Source organism: Aquila chrysaetos, chromosome 16 (genome assembly GCF_900496995.4).
Source record: "Aquila chrysaetos chrysaetos chromosome 16, bAquChr1.4, whole genome shotgun sequence".
NCBI lineage: Eukaryota > Metazoa > Chordata > Aves > Accipitriformes > Accipitridae > Aquila > Aquila chrysaetos.
Genome location: NC_044019.1, coordinates 17946622 through 17972852, shown reverse-complemented (window position 1 = coordinate 17972852; position 26231 = coordinate 17946622). Strand labels below are relative to the sequence as shown.

The 26231-nt window shown below is 35.3% G+C and overlaps 1 protein-coding gene across 6 annotated transcripts in view; it reads left to right on the top strand.

Annotated features, from left to right (window-relative positions):
- SBF2 (SET binding factor 2) overlaps nucleotides 1-26231 on the top strand; it is a 286112-nt gene that overhangs the window by 147866 nt on the left and 112015 nt on the right. For all 6 annotated transcript variants that reach the window (XM_030039020.2, XM_030039019.2, XM_030039025.2 and 3 more), the window contains exons 7-14: nucleotides 11791-11923; nucleotides 13529-13637; nucleotides 14376-14489; nucleotides 15332-15409; nucleotides 17776-17889; nucleotides 18414-18542; nucleotides 19290-19388; nucleotides 23939-24143. In XM_030039020.2, coding sequence (XP_029894880.1) covers nucleotides 11791-11923; nucleotides 13529-13637; nucleotides 14376-14489; nucleotides 15332-15409; nucleotides 17776-17889; nucleotides 18414-18542; nucleotides 19290-19388; nucleotides 23939-24143 — 981 coding nt within the window. The remainder of the gene's footprint in view (nucleotides 1-11790; nucleotides 11924-13528; nucleotides 13638-14375; nucleotides 14490-15331; nucleotides 15410-17775; nucleotides 17890-18413; nucleotides 18543-19289; nucleotides 19389-23938; nucleotides 24144-26231) is intronic.

Genomic DNA, 26231 nt, shown 5'->3' with positions numbered 1-26231 from the left:
TGCTGGTGCTGTGATGCCTGCCGTCAGTAGACAGGATTCTGAAATGTGTTGGGTGGCAGTGATCAATATTTCTTGTAGTGTTCACTGTTTTTCAGAACAACGAAGCATATGAAATAAGATGCTTGCTTACTTTTTATCCAGTCTGACCTTGTATTACTAATGCCTCTTTTAATGAGACAAATATGCAGTAGTTCATTTTAAGCAAATTATAAATCTCAGAAAGAAAAGTTACCTGACATAAGTAAATACTACTGTTAAAGTAAAGAAACTTGAAGCTGTGTATTTGATAAAGTGCTGTAGTTGGAGCTGGTTTTTTAAAAGGAAGCTTTTCAAATAAGATGAAAAATAATAAAATTGTATGTTACTGATTGCTCCATGACAATGAGGTGAATTTTTTTTAAACTGTTAAGTGAAAATTTCTTTTGAGATACTTGAGAAGAAAGTGATTTTCTATTTATAGTAGGATTTCAGAAAACACTTCTCAGAAGAGTGAAAACAAATTACTGTTTTCCAGAGATGAACAAAATGTAAACTTCAAAAAGCAAATGTCTAATAAATAGACAAATGTCAAAAAGGCAAAAGAAGCTTACCCCTGCTTATAGAAAATACTGAAACAGATCCTACTTGGAACAGATTACTTTTCTTTCTACTTTTGCTGGTATGAATGCAGAAATAACTTTTCTCATTATTTCAAAGCAAACTTGGTAGCAGTTAAATCATAAGACCTTGCAAAACTTTAAATTTCAAAACTTAAGTGTTAATACTTGTGCTGAGAGGAAGGGAAAAACATTTCTATAGAAATTTCATTCAATATATTTGTTCTTGTAAAATCACGTTTAAAGTATTGCTATTCAGTTGCAGTGTGGGCTGAGGTATCATGATCTCAGGACATCAGGAAAATCTCCGGCTATTTCACAAAGAAAGAATTTTTAAAGATTGCTAAACGTTTTGCAGAGAATCCAAATATGATCTTTTCAGAAGATAAAGCGACTTTTAAAATTTTTCATGTTTATGGTGTTTCGCAGTTTCCTTAATTGAATGTTTGTGGTTTTATGCTCCATGAATATCAACCAGCAGTGGCTGAAGATAGCTCCAACAGAATATCCTGATCAGCCACTTCTGTTCTTGTTGTCTTTGCATTTATTTGATTCCATTAATATAATGCTTCAGTAGTTATATCCCTTGAGAAAGACTTTGTAGTCCTTAGACAGGAAACAGATACGTTTGCAGTTTCTTGTGTATCCTTGGCCATTTTTCCTGTGTACAGTTCGAGAATGACAATACTCTTCTCATTCTTAGATATTTTCTTTCTAAGGATCGTAATGGTATTACTCTTGCTCCGCATTGTTTTGTTAAAGGACATTTTTCTGCTCTAAATGAATCCAGTCAAATTATGAGTATCCATTTGCTCCATCAGGATTTAATTTGCAGTATTTCTACTAAGAATATTTTACAATCCATTACACATGGCACTCTTTCCCATATGTTATACTGTTCTTTTTCATATTGCAGCTACTCATAATTTTGTGGGTTTAATTCTCTATTTTGCCTATCTGTCGGCTTTATTCTTAGCTATGAGTGAAATACTTGCTTTTCAAATTTTATGTAAATGAATAAGCCATGTATTTACCTGAAATTAGTCATTGTAGTTTGATTCTGATCACTTGAGGCTTGCTGTTTCATATGTAGCTGCAAAGATGACAAAAATATCCATCACCAAGGTAAAAAGTCATAAAGTGTTTTCATGTGCTTCTTCTGTTGGTGAAAGTGAAATGTACCTATTTCATACCTTTAGCAGATACCTTTGTATTTTCAGAAATTCTGGTTTGCATGTTGTGCCTATGAGTAAATAAAAATTAAGGTGTCAAGATCAGGTTCTATGATATGCTGGTATCTGTAAGTGGACATCACCATACCAGGTTTCTGATGCTACCTAACTAACATGGCTAAGTCCCATAAAAAGGCTGTCATTAACATGTAAAAGTTGTTCAGGCTTTATTCCCAGACAGTTATTGAATTGCCAAGATTGACAGTGAGGGGTTAAATACAATAATTTTGTTTTGATGTGACACTTTCCTATTAGATTACATACTTTGCTAATTAGCTCATATGCAGAATCATTTCCAAGAGTCTCTAAAAAGTCATGGTTATAAAATTGCTTTCCATTCATCCTGCCATGGCTTTGAATCTGTGGTCAGAAAAGTTAATATTTCTTTATTGTAATAGTTTTCCTGATTTATAATGTGAAATTTTAAAAACAAATTGGTTGCTTGAAAAAATTTTTAATGCTCTTTCTGATGTTTAAAACGTCTGTTGGTGGCTCAACAGAAATCCTCCTTTACTTGCAGACAGTTTACCTTACATGAATTAATTTGAAGAGCTGGTAGATTGCAGTATCTATTTTTGATTACTTAAATGAATCAGCAGTTTTAATATAAATAAATATATAATTTTAATGTAAATTAATATAGTTATAATTTTGGCTAATTTAACTGCTATAAATAATTTTTATAGCATGTGCTTATTTTTCCAACGTATCTTTTGATGTATGTAGGAGAAAAGCTTTCACAAATATTTGGTACAAACAATAAATTCGTATTTCTTAAAAGGGCAGTTCTAAAGAAGGAAAGTCACCTATAAAAATATCTAGAAATGTGGGAACATTTCAGTAGTACTCTTCCACCTCTACTTAGGGAAATTGGGCAGCATTTCAATTCGTTAGTATGTATCTACTATCCCAGTCCACTCAAAATTCTTTTACAAAATTCTTTCACTGAGTTTTGGTTAGTGTGGGCCTGTGACGGTTATACAGAAGTTCTGTATCCTGATCTTAGTTTTGTACAGGATTACTGTTTATCTCTACTTATGACTTTCTCAGGGCTGGAATACTAGATATTTATGGGATAAACATTCAAACCAAATAGCTTCCTGTTCTAGATAACTAAATAACTAAGCAGAAGATGAGGTGTGAAAATAAATCATATTTCAGCAGAACAGATTATTACTCAGATGTTAATACCTGCGTGCTTATAGAGACAGACAGTAAGAGAGCAAAACCTGCTGTTTTAATCTGATAGTTAACAGTTCAATATTGAGAAATATTGCTTGCCACCCTCCCTGTAGGAGAAAAAAATTAATCTCCTATTTGATTTGCGTGAAGATTATCTTCCCCTCAACAGCACTGAATTTAATTTTATATGCAAAGCTACTTTGACTGACATTCTCTTGGCATTTATTGTTTGCTGGAATTTGGATTTAATGTGCATTCAGTAAAAAAAAAAAGAAAAAATATGAAACCAGCATTTAAAATAAAGTAACTAAGTCTATTTTTAGTAGCACCTATAAAGCCTTGTCTGTATGAGCCAAACGTACAATCAGTTGCAAACCTTCAATTGGTAACGCAGCTTATATTTATAAAACTCAAAAGTTATTGCTTTCCTGTAAATTTGTCATTTACCTCCCTGGCATGTGAGTACTTTCTATATATGAAACCACTATTTGTCTGGTTTACCTTCCATTGTCTTTTCTGCTTTATTGAGAAAACTCACTCAACACACTCATATAAATCTTGAGCTTATCAGTCTCACTTTGGATATGTATAGCTTTAAAACTGTGCATACGAACTGGTATTGCACTTCTGTCTTTCAGGGATAAAGACCTTATTATCTAAATATTTTATTGCTGATTGTCTTTAGCTGTATCATTGTCTCTAAAAAAAAGAATAAATAAATAAACTTGCTGATCATGTTCACTCAGTGTATTGGCAGAGTTGTGTTTGAAGGCTCAAGAAATCCAGAGGCTTTTGGTGCTCCTTTAAGAAGGTCTGCAGAGGGATTTAATGAAATTGGTGATAATGAAGTGATACCAACATGCAAATGACAGACATCACTGTGTATCTTCCTAAGTAGATCATATATTGTGCTTAATCCCTGTTTCCTTGTGCTTGTGTAATTTTGGGTTTGGATGACAGCTATCTGACTTGACTCAGTATTGACAGAACACAGTTGATAATGTTAAACTTTCGGGGAGCAATAGTGGTAGAAATATTTATCCATCAGGTGAAGAGATCTTTTTTTTATATGTATACTCATTTTCACAGTCTCTTTGATATGCTGTTTAATGATCAGTTGGCTTTTATGGCATTTATACCAGCATCTTTCTGTATGGTCCTCCTGTTCCTTACTTCTTCCCACCTTCCCCAAAGGCTGGTTTGTAGAGAAGTCTTCATTCTGCCCTGCATCTTACGAAGAATATGCAACATTCATGGTTTAGATACTGAATTGCCTTCAGTTCCAAAATCAAAAGTTTATCTCTAAAAATGTGTTTTGATTTCAGTACATGTTATGCCCGTGTTTGCTTCTGTGTGTTCAGAAATTAGTACGAACACTTTATTTGTGGAATGTTTGATCCTTTGAGGGAGTCTTAGCTGAAGGCTTTGTGCTTTAGAGACTGCTTCTCTTCCTCCTTAGTCTGGCAAAGACCAAATAAATTAATCTCTTGGGGTACTTGTCTGACTCATGTTCTCTGTTACCCAGCCAGAAAGCAGGATAAATTAACCCTCACAAAACTCTCTGCTGGCACAGCTAGATTGCTCCCCATTTGTGAACAAGTTTGGCTATGATTTAATCATGTAGTGTGCAGTGCAGTCCTACTCTAATAACAGAACTGCATGCTTTTCTAAATGTGAATTGATCCTGAACTGAGTGACATAGCAATTTTGGGGGGTTGTTTTAACTGTGTGTAGTTGATTGGAGATACCATGTAATTTTTCTATTGACAGATGAATGCAATTTGGCAGGGATTACCTATATGAGTATTGAGTACAACTGTTGCCTCTTATTTATTAGTTAAGCTTGTATTTTGTTCATTAGCAGTGCTATGCAGCTACATCTAAAAATAAAAATGAAAAGAGTTTTGTTTTTCTCTACTTTTTTCCCAGTTATCTTTAGAGCTTGACACTCCCTGGCACAGAACTCGTACTATGCACTCTCCAGTGGCCTTTCAGAAAGGCTTTTCAGTCTTTGTTGACCCATTTCCTGGATTAGTCTGGCTAAGTTATGGATTATTTTGTCTATTAAGCTTTTTCTTGTGTCCAGTAATTCAAGAATGGCATATTGGCATAATAATGTATTCAACTAGTTGAGTTTCCAAATCCATGTTTATAACTCTTTACAAAAGTCTGAAGTTAGTGATAACATTTTGATTTCATGCCATACAGAGGACAGTTAATAATTTGTCAAGTACATTTTGTGTTTGGGGTTTTTTTTAATCATGGTTAAATAAATACTTAAATTCTAGAACAACAGGAAGCAGGCAGAATGATACATTTGTTGATGTAGGATGTCAGATAATTTAGTACAAATTACAGATTCTTTAAATACTTGAAAACAGTGAAGGTCAGGAAGCCTCCATTCAAAATTTTCCAGCATATGTATAATATTTTACAGGATGTCTGTCTGTAGACTGCAGAAGAGTAATCTGTAAAAATCAACTTGTTTGTTGTTTTTCATGTTGTCTATTTATGCCCTGACAAATTAGGATCGGATGTAGTGTGGAGTCTGAAGACCAGTATATGGTTCAAGGTTACAGTCAGACACGATTGTGTCTTGTAGCATGAGGAAACTGGGCTCAGGCTATTATTCGCAACTGTTTGTTTTCAGTAAACAACATGCAAGGCTTGAAACAACACCTTGGTGGCTTGGTCAAATAATTTAATCAATGGTTTAAATGGTTTAAAAAAGGAAAGTAATCAAAAGTCTTACTATTTATAATTTGTTTGATTCTATCAGATGAAAATTTCCTTCACAGTCATGATATTGCTAATATTCCTGAAAACATATATTTCAAAGTATGTGTGGAGCAATAATTTTGTATTGAGTTAGTGGCTATCATCTTGAAAATAAGAAAATTCCAGATTAGATGTCTATATTGTACACTTAATTTTATTTATTTTATATTCTTCTGTATCATATACAGAGTATTAAAAAAAAAAAAAAAGACAAAAAAAAAGAGAGAGAAGGAAAACAACTGGTACCAAAGAAGCTGTCTGGACTGTGCAAGTTTTTCAGTCAGTGGAAGTGGTTAGCCTGGGTTTCACTGTCCAATTGTGTTTCCAAACTGAGTAGCCTGTTTTCAAGAAGTTGGTCAATATTGGTGATTAGCTTCTCAATGGAAGAGCACTTCTGTTATGCAAAAAAAGCCCCAAAACAAAACCCCCCAAAATTTCAGAACCTCTCCTTAGGTATAAATTTTAATATTTCCTAGGCTGTGAAGCTTTCATTCAGGAAAGAAAAGGGTAAGAGCCAGTGAAGTTCTCACTTTAAACTGGCTTCTGTGAAAGATACCTAAAGAAATTACCTTGGTTATTTTAATTTTTTTAATTGTATTGTTACTTCTCCTAATTTATGCATATTTATATGAACTCTGATTACACAGGACAAGTCAAATGCTCTCATTGTAGTATATTCATTTGTATTGTACTTACCTTGTAGAAATGAAAATAATTTTGGTTTGAAATGCAAGCACACAGGATTCCTAGTCTCTTTTTTTTTCTGTTTCTGCTAGAATGCGGCCAGTTTTGGTGAGGTGACTTTCTGCTTTTTGTGCATTCAGAACACAGAAAATGGTTGAGAGAGTTTAGAAATAACTGTTAGATGGAGATTCAATCCATTGAGAATTCTAGGTTCAGCTTGAAGTTAAGAACATCTATAAAGTTATGTCGGTTACCTAAGGCAACTATCTCACGTTTCCCATGCAGGTTTCTTGTAGGTGTTTGAACTTAGCCCAGATGCACAGTCAGGGTGTGCAGGAGATCTGTATCCTGCCCTTGGCTCTCTGCTGCTCTCCTGAGGCGTTTCCTTGTGCAGGGAATTTAGCCAATGATAGATCGCACAGCAGTAATGTACACAGTTCACAGTTGCTTTTAACTGCTTTTTCCAAGGACCTGCTAACTTGGACATGTGACAGGGATTGCCATAGTGGAGAGACAATGCTTCTTATCCCTTTTGATATGTGAGCAGTTAGCCATTGAGCTTTCCTTGCCCCTACCAGCCTGTCTCCTTGCTTTGACAATGGCTTTCATTTGTCCCTGTTCCCGGTGTCCTTACTGGGTTTTTTTCTGCTATTCCTTACAAGACCTGCTGATTTGAGACACATGTGTTTAGATGCTCTCAATTTTTGTCACTTCCATAACTTCTGCATATAAAGCAATGCTTTTGTCTGACTCAGCAAACCTGGGGCTACATCTGGTGCTTTGATATCACAACAAACATTTCAAATTCATCTTTTGTGACCAGTTAAAATGTAGTGAACATCTGAGAGACACCAAGTTTATACATGGGAGATAGTTGCTAAAAATAGCCATCTCAAATATCAAATTATATTGGTGCTGATATTGGCTGTGGATGTTATCTACCTTGACTTCAGCAAGGCCTTTGACACTGTCTCTCATGGCATACTCCTTGAGAAGCTGGCGTCTCATGGCTTGGACAAGTGTACTCTTCACTGGGTGAAAAACTGGCTAGATGGACGAGCCCAGAGGGTTGTGGCGAATGGGGTGAAATCCAGTTGGCAGCCGGTCACAAGTGGTGTTCCCCAGGGCTCGGTGTTGGGCCCCGTTCTGTTTAATATCTTTATCAATGATTTGGATGAGGGGATTGAGTGCACCCTCAGCAAGTTTGCAGATGACACCAAGTTGGTGGGAAGGGTCGATCTGCTTGAGGGTAGGGAGGCTCTACAGAGGGATCTGGACAGGCTGGATTGATGGGCTGAGGCCAACTGTACGAAGTTCAACAAGGCCAAGTGCCGGGTCCTGCACTTGGGTCACAACAACCCCATGCAGCGCTACAGGCTTGGGGAAGAGTGGCTGGAAAGCTGCCCGGCAGAGAAAGACCTAGGGGTGCTGGTCAACAGCCGGGTGAATATGAGCCAGCAGTGTGCCCAGGTGGCCAAGGCAGCCAACGGCATCCTGGCCTGTATCAGAAATAGTGTGGCCGGCAGGAGCAGGGAGGTGATTGTTCCCCTGTACTCAGCACTGGTGAGGCCGCACCTCGAGTCCTGTGTTCAGTTTTGGGCCCCCCACTACAGGAAAGACATTGAGGTGCTGGAGCGTGTCCAGAGAAGGGCAACCAAGTTGGTGAGGGGCCTGGAGCACAAGTCTTATGAGGAGCGGCTGAGGGACCTGGGGCTGTTTAGTCTGGAGAAGAGGAGGCTGAGGGGAGACCTGATCGCTCTCTGTAACTGCCTGAAGGGGGGTTGTAGTGAGGTGGGTGATGGTCTCTTCTGTCAGATGGCTGGAGATAGGACAAGAGGAAATGGCCTCAAGTTGCGGCAAGGGAGATTTAGGTTAGATATTAGGAAAAATTTCTTTACTGAGAGGGTTGTCACACATTGGAATAGGCTGCCCAGGGAAGTGGTGGAGTCACCATCCCTGGAGGTATTCAAAAAGCGAGTAGACGGGGTACTCCATAACATGGTTTAGTGGGCATGGATGATGGTTGGACTCGATGATCTTGAAGGTCTTTTCCAACCTAGATGATTCTATGATCCTATGATTAAGCTACAATGAGAAATGCCTTTGTGGAGCAGAAACTGAAGCTTTATCTGCAGCCACTAATATGCAGCAAAACCAGACTAGTGAAACTATGAAAGCCTCACAAATAGTATCATTGCTGCTTAATAGTATAAATTTTAAAAAGCATTGGTTTATTTCTTTTTTTCCTTCTTTTTATTCCAGGAACTGTTGCCTTTTGAGTATAGTCCCTTTCTCCTCCAGTAAAACCTTGGGAGGAAGATAGAACTTGTAAACACCAGGCTTACTGCAATTGAGTTCAGATAACAAACCTGTTATTGTTGTACTTTCCCCACGCCTCCACGAGTTTTACAGAAATGAAGACCTTATTTTTCTGGTTACCAGGAATATACTGTATTAGATAGAAAAGTTGGAACTTCGGTGGAACTTCAGTGCTGAGTTTTGACCTGTCTTCTAACATAGTCTACATGAATTGAGTTCTTAAAAGAAACTATCAAGAAAAATCAGCAAGAAAAAAAAAATTACAATGACTAGACATCCAAAATTTTCTGTAAATTGAAGACACTTACGAAAATCCATTTCTTACAGTGGTAAAGATAAAAATCAGACATACAGGTTAACACTATATATGAGCATGAAGATTTCCTATATTAACTATACAATAGTGTATCATTTTAGTAGTCCCTAGGAGACTGTGTGATCTTGTGCTTTACAGCCAATGCGTTCTCGAATTTTTTAATGGAACAAAAAAATCAATGTACCTGTAACATTTTGTTTTGGCTTCATAGACAGGTATCAACACTAGAAAGTCAGAGAGTTTTATGCACATCTTCTTTTTAGAAGGCCCGTGTTAAAATACTACGAAGTACTTGCAGGTGTCCTCCTTATACATAAGCAAAATCTTGATTTCCACGTCATTCGTGTATTTTGCTATTAAAATTTATGCATTTTTAAATGCTCAGTTACTATGTACTATTGAGAATTGTGTGTTGGTTTGATATCTGCTGAGGAAGCCTATATTCAGAAGAGATTTCAAGTGAAAATGCTAATACTGGATACGTTTTAGGACTTTTAAACATATTAGAATTAAGATATTCCTTCTAGGCTCTTGAATCATCTTGAGTCCACAGCAAGATAATATCATATAGCTAGAAAAAAGGGCTATTTTCTTACACAGCTTGATTTCAATTGAATACTTTCAGTAAAGGAATATTTTAATTCTTTGTAAAACACAGTTTGAAGTCAATAACATCCAGAAAATATTTTACAACTGTTACCTCTCAGCCTAGGTTGCAGTTTTAAGATGTGCAGAATGGAAACCTATCTCCTTCAAGAATTTTTAGTTATAGATATTTTGATCAAAAGAGGGTTTTTTTTAGAGAATTTAGTTGTACCAAATGTTGTCAATATTTGTGAGGTTTTTAGGTATTGTTTTCCTCAGTAATACCTGCCAAAACATTATCAGTTTATAGGGGATTGTTTGAGAATTTTTGTATCTGATTATAGGAAAAAAGTGTCAGATGTTTAAAAAGATAAATTCCTAAGTGTCTTAAGATATTTGGTGCGGAATGAAATGGTGTAAAAAGCCAACTTGGCTTGAAAACAGAAACTTAGCTTGAAAACAAAAACTTAGTTTAAAACAAAAAGTATACTCCAAAACAATCTTTAAAATCTTCTGGGAAAGGACCGAGGGCAGTTCTGCATAAAAAAAGGGCAGTTGAAGTTTTTAATTTCTTACAGAGATTTTTCTATACAGGCAGCAGTTTCTAACTTTGTGTTGAAATATATACATACTCTTGTACATACATGCACAAGAAATGACACTATTTCAAGTTAGCTTCTAACCATTCACTGGTGAGTGCTATTTCATGAGGAAACTAGTTTGATTTTTTTCTTTAACACTATCCTTACATTGTCTATTACAAAGCAGTTTGTTTTATGCTAGCACAATATTAATTATGCCACTGAAAACAATAGCAAATATTTGCAACAGTAACTCACTCAGCCTTACAACAAAGCCTTCTGTCCTTGAGTCCTCCCAAGCCTCTGCCTTTGACTTCATGAGTCTGTCCTTAGGATTCTTGGAGAATGGAGTTTGAAAGCACAAGCTGTTATGTTATTGTTTGACTTGTTCATCCTAAGAATTAAGTCTTTTTCTCAACAACCCTTTCCGAATCCTCGTCCCTTTATATTTATCAACCAAGTCCCACTCCAGGAAAGCAAATTTTCATACATCATAGGAAAAAAACATTTGTCAAAACATGTAACAAACATTACTTAAGCAAAACAAAGTGTTAATTATCATATTAATATAGTGGCTCTCCGTAGTCACACTTCTTATTGGGAAGATTATTGTAAGATAAGCAGTAGCTTTGTAAAGGTAATGCAGGCTGGCTTACTGATAACACAAGTTATGTCCTCAGGGAAACATCATACATTCCGGCATATTTCAGGAAATTTCATAAATTTCAGCATATCTCACATGTCTCAGACAAGTCTGCTTCTCAGGATGGGACTTTGTTTTAAAGGAAATGTATTTTTGGTTTTCCCTGAAAGCACGTGGCTTTGTGTCCTAGGTAAATTATGTTGTCTTAAAAAAACAAAAACAAAAAACAAAAAACCATTATCTGATTCGTGAGTCTTACCCTAAATGTAGTGGGGCTTGTTTAAACAGTCAGCTCTTCTTTAACATATCCTTCTAATGACATGTACACTCTTACTGCCCTTTTTTAACCTTGTGACTCGTAGAATGCTCTCCATGGATAAAGTATGAATGTATTTACTGTGAAGTCTTTGTCATTTTCTTTTGAGCTCGGCAGTATGATTCCCCCACCCCCCCCCAGCGGAGATACATAAAGGTTTAGAAGTTAAGCCTGGGTCAGTGACCAGAATTGAATTCTAGATACACAGAAGGATATGCAGAAAATACACATAATACTGTTTGAAGTCATTATTAAGCATTGCTGGGTTTTCTGCTGAGAAGAGGAAATCCTTGAAAGTGGTATTGAAAGGGAGATACAGTACAATATGTGTGAAATGTAGAAATACATTCAGATAGTATTTTAGCAACCTGAAAAATAGAAAGGAAGCTGCACTAGTTAAATAAATGGTAGAAAAAACTTGGGGTTTGGCAATTCATGAATTTATCATATGCTTTTTGAAAATTCCTCCAGAAAATGGTACATTTGAATGTAATTTTGATTCTATGTTTGCCACATTGTTACGGTTCTTTATTTTTTTTTTTTTTTTTTTTTTTTAAGGAATCCAAAATGTGCTCAGCTTATTCTGTGCCGTGCTTACAGAAAATAAGGTTCTCTTTCACTCAGCAAGTTTTCAGAGGCTCAGTGATGCCTGTAGGGCTCTGGAGTCTTTGATGTTTCCCCTCAAATACAGGTGAGTTGAGTTTTGATTCTTTGAACTCTTTGACTAATTTTATAACTCATCTTATATTACATTGTCCTTTACAAAAGGAGTTGTGCTATGTTTGTCCAAATAATTGAAGGTTTTCGTGATCGTATATACCTGTCCTAGTCTTTACACATCATTAATAAAAATCCGATTGCATCATGACAGTGGAAGCAAAGGAGAAACATTCTGCCCGCAAATACAATAGAAACCCTACTCACAATATCAGTTGGATGGTAAAACTTGACTGTGATGATCCATGAGTAAATGCATGAAGATATGGGGGAGATCTAATAACAGCCTGCCAATGAGTAAGAGGAGGTGCATTGCAGAAGAACAAGAGATTGAGGTCATAAACCGAAACAGGGAAGAAGGAGGTTTCTGGCCGTAAACAGGGAAAACATGTTTTATTATGAGGATAACTAAGCAGTGGAACAAAGACCCTATGGAACTTCCATCCCTGTAGGTTTTCAGGACCCAGCTGGACAGAGCCCAGGACAAATTCATCTGGATTCAGCCTTGACCGTGCTTTGAGGAGTAGGTTGGACTAAATGATGTCCTGAGGCCCTTTACAACTGAAAAGATTCTGTTGTTCTGAGATAACAGCTACTTTAGCTTGTATTACAGTTTTAAGTCACTGACAAATGTCCACCAGAGAATGAATTTAAATCAACAAATTGATCCTCTCTAAAAAGCCACATCTGAATCTAGCGTTTTGAAATGAAAAACTTAGTGTCAAGGTATTTGGTTTTTTTAGGAAGAAGACATCTAATTCTGACTCATCTGTTTCAAAACATGCCTGTATTTTAATAGCATGTTTTTATTTGAAATATTTCAGAGATAGGCTTCATTTTAATATAGAATAAGAAGGAAAAAAATTGAAAGGAAAAAAATTGAAAGCGAGTTTTGGAATATGTTTCTTAACACTAAAATAGTCATGAATGTAAATTTTTAATAACTATAAATTAGGTGTTGAAATGCATTGATAAATTTAGATCCAGATTTTCATGTTGCTCTGATGAAAACACTAATTTATTTTTTTTAAATTGTTAAATCAAGTAAACGGCATCTGAAATACAGTGTTCTTTACATAATGTTTAGTTGTCATTTCAATATCAAAGCAAAATATTTCATTTAAAGATTTCTTATTAATGATATTTTACAAAAGGCTGAATTATAGGTGTCTGGCCAAAAACTAGCCATGTTTTTAAAATTAAGGAATTATACATTTAGTGTCCCTAGTTACGTAAAAGTTGTGGACAAATATAATGTCCATACAACATAAATTTTACAAATATAAATAGGCTTCTCTTATTTTGCAAAATACACTTGTTTACAATAAATTGTAGACCATATAATATATAATTCCTAGAGTTTACATGGCAGATGTTCTTTTAACAGCATGATACTTTATAAAGAAGTATTTAATACTTTCATCTTTTGTATTTTTAAAATACAGGTATTTACAGTAAATGTAATACATAACAGGGAGTTTTGGTTTGTTTTGTGTTTTTTTTTAAGAAAAAAGCTGCCCTATGTGAAAGGATATTCAGAAGTTTTTATTTTATTTTAATTTATTTATTCTTTTCACAGTTATCCCTATATTCCAATTCTTCCTGCACAGCTATTGGAAGTTCTCAGCTCACCAACACCTTTCATAATTGGTGTACATTCTGTCTTTCGCAATGACATTCATGAGCTTGTAAGTATATCTACCCAGCATATTCATAGTCACAATGTCATTTATGATGTTTAGTTGTAGAGATTTTCTGTGCTTCAGAGATGTTTATATTAATAATTCATATATGTTTAATATACTATTACAGAAAGCAAGGCAGCACAATCGGGAGGAGAAAAAAGAAAAAGTATCAATTCTTTTGTAATACTTTGAGACTATAAAGTAGAGGAGAGAAATTATTTGATTCTAGTGCAGGATGGGAAGGAATGGATCCATTTCCAGCTTTGTCATGTATTTATCATGAGTTTGAGCAATTCACTTAGGGTTTTCAAATAAGTCCTCAATTATTTTATTTTATCCTTACTTTTTAAGGATGTGCTTGGAGAAACTGAACCAGGGTTACAGAGGTGCCTAGAAACATGTAATTTTACTTATAGTTGTCCTCACTGTGTCCTTTTGCAAACAGCCTATTAGATATCTCAAATCACTGAACACAGACGTGGAACATCCAGAAACAGAAGTCACTTTTGAAATTTTGGCTTAATTTCACTTTCTTTGGTTTACATTCACTTTTCATCGGTAGTTTCAGTAATATGAAGTATTTGGAGTATTTCCTTTATCAAAAACATTCTATACATTAAAGTTAGTCCTGTTTTAATTTAACTTATGTGCAGATCATGAAATTTGAACACATGAAATTTGTGTTTTTAAACTATGCTCACAGTATGAAGTACTAATAATGTGTGTATTTGTCCCTTACAGTTAGATGTAATCATAGCAGACCTGGATGGAGGCACAATTAAAATTCCTGAATGTATTCATCTTTCTCAGCTGCCAGAGCCACTGCTACATCAGACTCAAATGGCGCTTTCTCTAGTATGTTTTGATACAAACCCCATTTTCCACCCTCTCACCTATTTTTAAAGAATGAAAAATGAATTACAGTATTAAATTGCTTTCAAACACACTGGAAATGTGAGATTTAAAACTATGATTCGTGCCAACGTTCCTGGTTTTAGAAGAATTTATTATCTGAAGTTAGAGTTAATATCATCAGTAATTTACTAGTAAAATGTTTTTTCATTATTCAAGAGGTAGGTAGTGATTTTTCCTTCCTAATAATTGTTTTTTAATAAGAGTTCAACCTCAGTATTTGAGCAGCATTGTTACTATTCAGTTTAGCTTCTTTTCTGTTTTTATAAATTCATTTCCACTGTACGTTGTCTGAAGTTTAACAAATGAATAACCAAATAGTCTTAAAGTTTATTTGTATGATGCCCCTATATCAATATTCAAGAATGACTGATTTTACATTAAGGACTCACCAAAAAAAGTAGTTCAGTTTGTCTTTTTACTATCATTGTCATAAGTTAGAAACCCGCTTATTTGGAGGCTTCTGAACAAATCTTTGCATCTTAAAGAGAAGAATTTTCTGTCTGTTAATCTGTTTCAGATGAATCAACTCTAAAATCCCTAACTGTATTGACTAGCTTCATTGACTGTAATAGGAATTTTTGATAAGTAGCTCACTTATAGAAACCTGAAGCTGAAAAATTAATCCCACCTATATTTCCATACAGTCTCCATAATTTAACTCAATCTATTACTTGAGGTACTTACTATCAATGAATATTACTTTGAGAAAGAAGGGAAAAAAGTAATTTATCCTTTCCTCACCAAAATGAGGGGAAAAAAATTTTGTTTCAAAAATTCTCTAGGTTTTGCATCCTGATTTGGAAACAGCAGATTATGCATTCCCTCCCCCACGAACAGCTTTATCACACTCAAAAATGCTGGTAAGATTTCTGTCTTATGTCTGACTTTCTTAAGTAGAAAACTGTTGAAATTTTAGACTAACTTTCTTTTAAGAACTTCTACTGTGTTTTCTTTTCCATATCCGTATTCTTTATAGTATTATTGGTGGAGCAAAGAAATGCCATTGGACTTTGCATTCTGCCCTCTAATAGCATTCTAATGGGTTAGAAGTTCTTATAAACATATTTGTATAAATATGAAAGCACCTTAATTTCTTTTAATATTGCTGTCTGTTGAGTTAACTCTGCCTCCTCGATTTTGTAGACCAGTAAAGCTGCAGAATTTTACATGAGTGGACAAACTGGTCTTTTTGTGTGTTTGTGTAAATGTTAAAATTAAGTTCTCTTATAGACAGCTCTGCCCCCCCCCCCCCGCCAAAAAAAAAAAAAAAAAGTTCAGAAACATTAAAAATGTTATTCAAGATCTAGATTGTTACAGTAAATATGAGTAAAGATAGGAGTGGTAGCTGTGTTAGCAAAACATAAGTCACTGGTTTTGCAATAATAATGGTAATTATAATACATTGTATGCTTGGACATATTGGGGAGATGGGTTATATGGTTTTTAACCGTACATGGTTAAATGGCTTTAATGAACCTCAACCTGAATGAAACTATATGTAACTGGCTATACTAAAAAAAGTCTGTAGAAAGTTTTGTACTAAAATCTAGTTAATTGAGATTAAAAGTAGTTGTGAAGCCATGATAACTTAACAACTTGGTAAAGGTGCTGGTTTTAGCTTGTAGGCATGTCTAGAATTGAACTTGAGTTGGTAGTCCAAACTAAAATCCAAAAGCCAATTCAAGAACACACATTGGGGTTTTTGTGTAGGTGTATTCAAAAACGTAAAACTCTTCAGTGGTACAATATATTTGTTGTTCTTATTTCTTGCTTTAAGATTGGGGGTTTTTATTGCTGAAGACAGGAAATGTCATCCAGAATTCATTTAATCTAATGGCAGACAGAATTCAGCTAAGATCTCACTTTGAATAGTGAAGTTTTAAATTAATATAATTTTGTATCAAAATAAGAATTTTGTTTAATCTGAAAGAAAGAACCATGTTTTCAAGTAGTCCAAAAAGTCAGGGTACAAATGTATCTGTTAAAATTCTAGAGAGCAGCCTGGGCACAAAGAAAATGAGAATATCTCTCAGTAAAGTGAGCCCTTACAAAATTAAGTTAAAAATTTGATAACTTCAGTCATGTTCCAGTGAAGACTAAAAATGCATCTAGAAAACTATTCCTATAGGACAGCTTTATAGAATCTTATACATACCTAAACTTATTTCTTTAAAAAATCACCTTTACCTTAGGTTGTATTTACTTGTTGATTAGCTGATCAGCTGTTTGCCTGTTTAGTTAATCCAATATTCTTTGCTGCTTGTAACTTTTAAAGTTAGAGTTTGTTTAAAAAGTCCTTTGAGACACCATAAAACCTGAGGTCATAAAACAATTTCAGGATCTCAGGTTTTAGACATGGCTGCAATCTGAGTAGGTCCCTGAGCTAGGATAAAATAACATGGGTGACACAGGATTTGATCAGTCTTTTGTTCCATCTGGGCCAGCTGAAGCTGTCACTGCCCCAAGTCTGCCCCCAACTGTTCACATCATTTCCATTAATCCATCAAGGTTTATGTAAGCACTCCCTTATTTAAATCAAAATAAACCAGGACTTTAAAGATCTACTATTTTAAACTTTTTAAACTAACCTGGCTTATTTTGGCTGCAGTAGATTGGCAAGTGAAGACGTGAGTTGGAAGAGTCCTAGACAAGTAGCTGAGCAAACTTAGGGCAGTCTCCTGGTCTCATCCAGCTGGCAGAACCACAGCAGATGACTATGGTGATGCCTGTGATGCTCTGAGCCTGGCTCCTCCAGCAGCAGTAATGCCAGGTTAGGCTCCTGTGGTTCCCTGCCACCCCTGCCCACTTCGATGGCACTGCTTGTGTAGGGCTGCAGAGCCACACTTATTTTAGGGAATAAATCTAGGCTAAAATACACTCTTTCCTTTATTTAACAACTTTCATGGCAGCTCTTTCATGTGGTTCACCACATGACCAACCCAACAGTTACACTTGCATTGCCCACAGCCTGTTGTGCAGGCACAGAAGAGAGCAGTAGGAGAAAACAGTTGAATATGTACTAAATCTGTCATTGCCATCTGTGGACAGGTCAGTGAAACTGTAGCCTCATATAAGATAACTTCATATGTGTACAAGTATCTCCACTTCTATGCTACACTGCTGCATTGTTTGAATTTGCAGGTATTTCTCAGACAGCTTTATACAAAGTGTGGGAAAGTTTAGAATACAAAAATGTTTTGACAGCATATTTAATTGCTGCTTACAGGATAAAGAAGTGCGAGCAATCTTCCTTAGGCTATTTGCACAACTTTTCCAAGGATACCGGTCATGTCTTCAGCTGATCAGAATTCATGCTGAACCAGTAATTCATTTCCATAAGGTAAAAGAGAAGCAGTTGTGTATATTTAGTTAGTATTCATTTGTGTCATGTAATTCCCATAAGCTTGCCTTTTGAACAAGTGTTAAAGTTAAAAAAAAAAAAAATCTACACATGATTAGTGTATCATTTTGACATAGCACTATATAAATGTATTTTAGTGGAACTAATTGTAGGGACAGTGATGAAACAAGAAACAAAGTTAACATTAAAATTTAATACAAAGAATTTTTTTGAGGAGTCATTAAAGAATTTTGGAAACATACGTATTTAGTTAGAAGATAACACTTAAAAGTACTAGTTTTCTGTTTTATTACTTGTGAGATTTATAAAATGTGTGCACCAAACTTCCTATTACATCAGTCCTGAATTTAGGTATAAAAAGATACTATGTAATATAAAAGATTTAACTAGAAAGTACCACATACTGCTATAAGCTGGTGAAATGTTTAACTGCTAGCACATAAGTAGTTGGTGGTAGTTTTGATACTGATAAAATACATGCATTTTTCCTACCTTTATTGCAGGCAGCATTCTTGGGGCAGCGAGGCTTAATTGAGAATGACTTTCTAACCAAAGTTCTCAATGGAATGGCATTTGCTGGTTTTGTGTCAGAGAGGGGTCCTCCTTTCAGAGCCTGTGATCTTTTTGATGAGGTGAAAACTGTTTCTATATTCCCAAGTAAATTAAAATGTACCTGTGACATTTCAGCATGTTAAAAACTATTGAAATGCTTCCAAATCCTCACTGTTTTTTGTATATAGTTTATACTAATCTTCTCAATTCTATTTTTCTACTAAGCATACATTTCGAGCTTACTTCCATAAATCATGCCCTGCTCGTATGTATGAAGTGAAACAGTTGTATAAATCATGGTAATGTTGTTCCTATTGTCAGGTTTGGAACTTCATAATGCATCACATGTGCAAGAACAGAATTATTTCGAGTAATTTAATTATATTCTTAGAAACATTGAAAAAGTAATTGAGAAATATTAAATTAAATACATACACAACAATATAAACTGGGACAAACGTTTTTTCTTTTAAAAAGTACTGCCATTTTTGTACTGTGCTGGCTTTTATTTGAATGTAGAGTACAAATAGAGTTTGTTATAAATTTTGCATAGTAGTAGAATATATGAGAAATATGGATTATGCTATTAGCAATGTTAAAGGAATGTTTTAGGCATGTAGGACTTTCTGTGTTGCATAGGACCATAGAATCTGGTAACAGAAGCTCTATAAGAAAGTGAAAACGTCTCATGTTCCAGAGTGACGTGGCATTGCACGTTTTTCAGTGTTTGATTTTCTTTGCTCACTTTCAATTTAAGATTAACATTTCATAATTTAAATAAGAAAGAAATTATTTTTTAGTTGAATTAATTTTTTTTTTTTTTTAAGTTGGTAGCCTTTGAAGTCGAAAGAATTAAAGCTGAGGAAGGTAATCCACCAAAAATGATAAAGCATGTTAGAGAACTTGCAGAACAGCTCTTCAAAAATGTAAGTTTACTATACCTGCTGTACTTTTGGAGTTGAGATAGTAACATTGAAAATTCACATTTCTGAGATTGATCCAGTATCTGAAAATGGAAATGACTGCTTGTGGTAGTCATCATCTGCATTATGACAAAAGACTTTGGAACTTTAAATGTGAAAAATTTTGTACATGTGAAGGAAGTTCAATATACTAATATCAATTTACCTATTAACTGCTACTTAGCATTCTTATTTCGTAGCATCTATTCACATAATGTATATAAACTGTTACTTTCTCTGATGCAACCTATCCATGCCAAATACATCTCTTTTCTTGCCTCTCAACAATTTTCCATATGAAAACTGTACATCCAGTTTGGCATAATTTATACTTTTGGCAGATCATTCCTGCTGTGCCAACCCAGTGCCCATGGTTTGTGCGCTCAGCAAGCACTATTTAATTCTTAACAGCTTGTTTCTTGGATTCTTTAGTTTTCCTAGAATACCATTTCCTGTTTCATTCTTGCCTTCCTATCATGCCTTTATGTTACATGGCGCTTTTGTAAAAGCTCTTAGCAGGTTTTTGGTTTTTTTGTTGTTTATCTCTCTCTCTCTCCCCCCCCCCCCCCCCCTTTTTTTTTTTTTTTTTTTTTTGGCATCGGCTAATCTCCCTCCCCCTCAAACTTCCTGTGGTTTTTCAGACTCCACAGAGCAGTATCTGTTATGCAGTCTGTTAAGACCTTTATCACCCATTCTTTTTTATATCCCACTTCCCCAAGACTATGATTTACATCTACACTTATATAAAAAAACCACAGGAATTACTAAGTATTGCTAAGCTCCGGGGTGTTTTGGGCATTTTTGGGTGTTGTATGTGTCTTCCCCCCAAAACGAATTGCCTTTAAGGACTTTGTCACTGTCAATGCAATCTTTGTTTGGGGTAAAATTAATATCTTTTCCATAGGAAATCCAAAATTTCACAACCAGTGCATTGAGCAATCTTTTGTGTCAGTAGATTTGGGATGGGAAAATACATCTATGTATTTCAAGTAAATGGAATGTGTGAATAGTAAGGTGTGTTAAATGAGGTTAGTCTGACTTTAATAGTGGCACAATTTGTGTGTCTGTCTTCAGATGTGCTCACTCACTCACTCACTCACTCCATCTCTTTTCCTCTGAAATTGCCAAATGACTGTTATACTTTCTTTGAAGGAATGAATTGATACACATTTCAATATACCTCGTTGATAGTAGTCATTAGAAGAGAGAGCAAATACATCATTGTGGACTAAAATCATGTCACATTTAAAAATGTGTGTGAAATGTCTCTTGTCCATGTGTGGTATAGCATACTTATTGGAGTATCTTAACACTGATATCCTTACACTGACGCTTCAGACTTAAAATAAGAGAATGTATCATGTGGAAAATGAAGAGAAACATCGGGCATCAGAATTTTTGTTACATAGTTTCATTTCATCCATGAGAATTCATCTGTAGTAAAATTTTTATTCGATGGTATACCTCCTCATCCTATAGCATTCTCTTAATGATAAGTGCTGATGGAATCATCTTCTATTATGAGCTAAATCGGAAATAAAAACTTCTGAATAAATATTAAATTCTCTGCTACTAATTTAATAGTTGTGTTCTATATAGCAACATGCATTTTCCAAATTCAGGTCTTTCTTTCAGGTTAACACTGTCAGAAGGTATATTAGTTGACAGTTCTGCAACATTCTGGACTGTTAGTTTTATTAGAAAGTCAGTGGTCAATATTAAAGTAAATTAGTCTGGTTCTTTTTTTATCAGATGGCAGAGATGAATGAATTCAAATTTGGGGAAGATATAGCAGAAAAAATGAGGAGTATTGCACTAAAGGTTCTTGAAAATCCATCTGTCTTAAAAGTTTTTATCTCCCCAAGAGTTAAGGGCTTTAATGTTAAAAGCATATAATTATGGGAAATTGCTTCCAACAGTCTAATTGTTACTATGATACTAAATCACTCCAAAGGAAATGGTGAACATTTGTATTTGTTTTCTAGTGGATATAGATCCTTTTTAGAATGAAAGAGCCTATAAAGCATAAGTGAATGTGCATATGTGCAACTCTTCGCTTACATTATTTCTTAAAATCAGTGTCAAAACTAATTCATTTTAGTCTTTTCTTGTGATGAGATTTATTTATAACGTTGTGATTGACCTGCTACTTCACTAGCACTAAGTCAATGACTCAGTATATTTAAAAGTCAGGTTTTTAGTAGTTATGCATACAGCTATCTTTGAATAAAGCACTGCGATGAATAACATTGCTTCTTTAAGTTACGCCTAGAGCTGTATGATTTTAAACTCAGTGCATGACATATTTTGACATCTTGTTCCACAGTTTAAATAGTCATCATATTGTAGCTCTGACAGTCTAGATACATATAAGAAACAAGGTTTGTTAGGGAGAGATAATGTTTGTATTAGTCTAGCTGGTACAAGTGGAAAATGCAGACAAGTTTTTGGCATATACTGCTTTAGTAGTTGAAGACATTAGTTCTACATTCCTAATAGCATGTACAGCTGGGATTAGGTTTGTGATGGCCAAGATTAAAGTAACTCTTTCTGTACCTTTCCTCTGGATCTGTCTTCTCCATGAAATAGAACACAGAATAGTTATTTATTCTCCCTTTCTGGCTTTTTCTGCTATATGGCATCTGTTACCCTCTGCTGAGATTGTGTTCCCTTTCTTTGCCTTGCTTCTCCTGGCGTCCGCTGCTTTCATCCCCCTAGCTAGCTTTTTGGCTTGTTTCATTAAACTTTCCTCTGCAGATAATTTGTATGGCTAAGTCGCTGGTTTGTTTTGACTGCTATTTCTCAAGTTGATGCATTTGATCTCCTTGTTGCCTTTTGCTCCTGTAAATGAAAGTATCAAGCTAGCTCCTGTTTACAAGTTTTATTGTAAGCTAGTTGTGCTTGTACAACAGAAACCTAGTTGATTGAGTAGCACTCTTTGGCAGTGGTACATAGCCAGTAATAAGTAACAGCATAGAGTCAAATTGGATAACAATTCAAACATGATTAATGATAACCCTGGTATATGAATGAAGAGATGAAAATATCCTCTTTTGTTTGATTGATCGTTGCACTCCTCAAGATGTGAGATGTGATTCTGTGAATGGTGGTAGAATCCTCGTGGACCATGTAGATCTTGGCTGTATTTTGGAAAAGGTACAACCTGAAGCCAGAAAAAAAAAAAACAAACAGGAAAGATATCAACCACTTGAGGAAAAAAAATTAAAAGAAATGTTGAATTTTCATATCTTGCTCTCTTCAGGATGTCTTTCTGGAAAGTGTGTTTTCAACAAGCCGAAATCAATGCGGAGGCAGTTGAGTGAAACTTAGTGGTTTGTGATGTACATGGTCTTTCCAGTTGTTGAACACCAGAGGCAGAACATGCATGTTCATATATAAGAACACATATTGCACTGATACTGCATCTGGTATTGACAAACACCAATAGAGCTTACCTACATAGAGCAAGTCTTCAAATATCCCACATACAGTCACATCTGTTTTATGGTACAGGGCATACTTTGCTGATGTCTTCAGTCTTGCGGTATTGTATGATAATGTCAAGATCAAGACAAATACAATAATTACATAGTAGCAGATGCAGCAATTATTTTGGCAAAACAAGTAAATCAGTGTTCTGCTATGTGAACAGATTTTTAAATTTTTTTAATTCTGAAGACCTCTGCAAGAAAACCCAAAAGCAAGGATAAAAGCTTTCTTTGGGGCTGCTTATTACATCTTATTTTAAACAAAAAGAAAAAAAAGACCATAAAAGAGTGAGTGAAAAATCATTGTAGGCAAACACTTGTTTTCACAGTGGAAATTCTGATAGTTTTGCAACAATAGAAGTCTTTTCTATCCTTTGAGAACACCCCAAAATCTCATGTGATAGCTTTTTACCTTTCTTGTAATTTAGGCCCATCATTTACTCTCTTTGATCACCTGTATTAAACTTTTTCATTTTTTTAGGGCAAACAGTGAGCTGTGTGACATATTTTTATGGGACATACAGAAGATAGAAAATTGGTCCCTAGTGAGAGATGGCCATAGTTTGGTACAACATGGTACAAAAACAAATTTTCACTTTGTAGTCTTGATCAAGATGAGAATATTTCTCAGTACTTGGCGAAGAGATTGTATGTTTTAATGTTCTTTAACCCTCTCTCTAATGAAGAGGTTGTTTGTCAAACTAATTTCTATTCAAGTCCTAAATATTCATTAAGCTACATAAAATCGACCTAAGTTAAGCAGTGATTTTCTTTTGCTGTCTTTCTTTTTGAATTTTGCATATTGACAGAAATAATTTTATAAAAGCTTTTAACAAAGTTTGAAGTATTACAGATAATGAATCAAGGGTGATATGAATATGAAACATGATATTAGTCAGCTGCATTAGATACTTGGCTTCTTAATCTTTCAGGTATGACAGATACAAAACAGCAATAAAATTGGATGAGACAGGTGGTAACACTACGTAACACATTTGCTTATAACCTTTTGCTTTTGACCGGCAGGAGAATCCCAACCCCCACATAGCATTCCAGAAAGTGCCGCGGCCCACGGAGGGCTCCCACTTGCGGGTTCACATCCTCCCTTTCCCCCGAATCAATGAGTGCCGGGTGCAGGAGCTCCTCCAGGAAGGCCTCGCAAGGAGTCAGGGTGCCCCTGCTGCCACCCGGGGGGACAAGAAGTGCGTTGTTCCAGCAGGTCCCCCTGTTGGTATGTTTACTTGTTCCCCAACTTGCCTATTTGTCATCCTGTCTCATGAGTTGAATATATAATTAGCGTGGCTGCAATGCGTTGCTCCCAATGTCACGTTAATACAGTATTTTTAGTGATCATAGCAACCTTTAGTACATAGACTTGCTGTTTGCCTTTGCAATTTTAAAAGACCTTTTGCATAAGCCTTTACTAGGAAGTCAAAAATCCAGAGTGTGAGTGGCATAATTACTAACAAGAAAAAAGGATTTGATCCGAGTTAGACTGAACTATTTAATTAGATAGCATCTACTCATCTAGGTCTGATGAATATCATCGTAGGTTACTTGTAGGACTGGCTGAACCAAGCTTTGAACTGTTACGTTCAGTTCTACGTAAACGTAGAACTAAGTAAACGTAAAAGGTTTCTCCTTTTACACTAGTGGAAGACATGTAAATTACTGGAAAAAGGCAAGGAACAAACATAGCTTCTGTCTCAAAATAAATATACCTATATTTAAATATAAAGAACAGATGTAGACATTGTAGGCCTGTCAATTTAATTTTAATGCCAGAAAAATTCTATTAGTCATAGTCACATTCATCAATGTGAATTTGGCGTAAACAAATATGTTTAGTAAACTTGCAGGACACATGAAGCTGGCAGAGCTTGCAAAACTTTTGAAGGATGGCGTTAGAATTCAAATCAATCTTGAAAAATTAGAGAACTAGTCTCTAGTCTCTGCTGAATTTTGTCCTCTACTATTTTTCTTCAAATAAGGTATTGCACTTGCATAGGCATGATCAGCTGACTAGGCGACAGTTCTTCAGAAATTGATTTGGGGATTATAATGACCATAGGGCAAACATGACCCAAGCTATTGCAAAAAAGACAAACATCTTAGTAGGGTGTATAAACAGGAGCACAGTCAGTGAGCCCCATGGAGAAATCCTTTTGTTGTACTTAGTAAGACATCAGCTGGACTGTTTGTATCCATTTTTGGGCACTGGAAGACTGCCTCCGTTTTTTGTTCTGTTGGAGGGAGTCCAGAAGAAAGCAACAAGAATGACCAGCGGTCTGGAGAATGTGACCTACAACGAAAGATGGAGAGTTGTTTAGACTGAAAAGTAGAAGACTGAGGGAATGCGTGATAGTGGTCTTCAGTTACATAAGAGGCTGTTAAAAAAAGAAAGGGAATGGTCTGTAGTGATAAGAAATAATGAGTTTAACTGCAGCACAAAACTAGAGTTATTTGTCAGGAAAAACTTGGTAAAATGAGGATTGTGAGGCACTTGAGTGGATTTCTTGTGAAGCCATGAAGTCTCTGTTATCACAGAACTTTGGGAACATATTAGACAAACATGAGAAATAACATAAATACAGTTGATCCTGTCTAGGGACAGCAGGATGAACTAGATGGCCTCTTGAGGCCCCTTCCAGCCCTGTTTCTCTTTGGGTTTATGTGCGAAGAGGATAAACTCTATTCACCTGCTTTTGCTGTTGACTATATCATTGAATCTGTTACTTATAGAAAATTCGAAGGGTATGTGCTTGTGTTCTGTTGCCTTTATTTAAAAGGCTACATGCAAGAGAAGGTTTTCTTTTTTTAAGTAGTTAATTTTTACATCAAAGTTTTGCGGTTTTGTGGTGGTTGTTTGGTTTTTTTTTTTTCAAGCAACAGCTTTCACACTAATACTCCCTGCTGTCCTGTGTGTCAAAATCCTTGGATATTAGGAGCTCATTATTATCTACAAGAAGGGCATATTCTGGATTTATGTTCTATTTATTTGATACTAAAGAGAAAAAGAGAATGTTAGTTCTTCCATTCTGAATTTTGTTGAAAATTCAGGGCAAAACACCGCATTAAGAAAATAATATTTAGATTTCAGCAAATTGGAATCTAGGTGAGAGAACAGGTTTGTCAGGTTTTCTTCCATGTCACAGAATTCTTGGCATGACTAATGAATTCTTTAGGAAAAAATAGTTATCTACTGCTACAAAATATGCAAGGCTATGTAGTTCACTGCAGAACACACATGTGTGCACGCTTTTTTTTTTTTTTAATTATTTTCAATTTATTTATATATTTCATTAGTATGTTAGAGGTT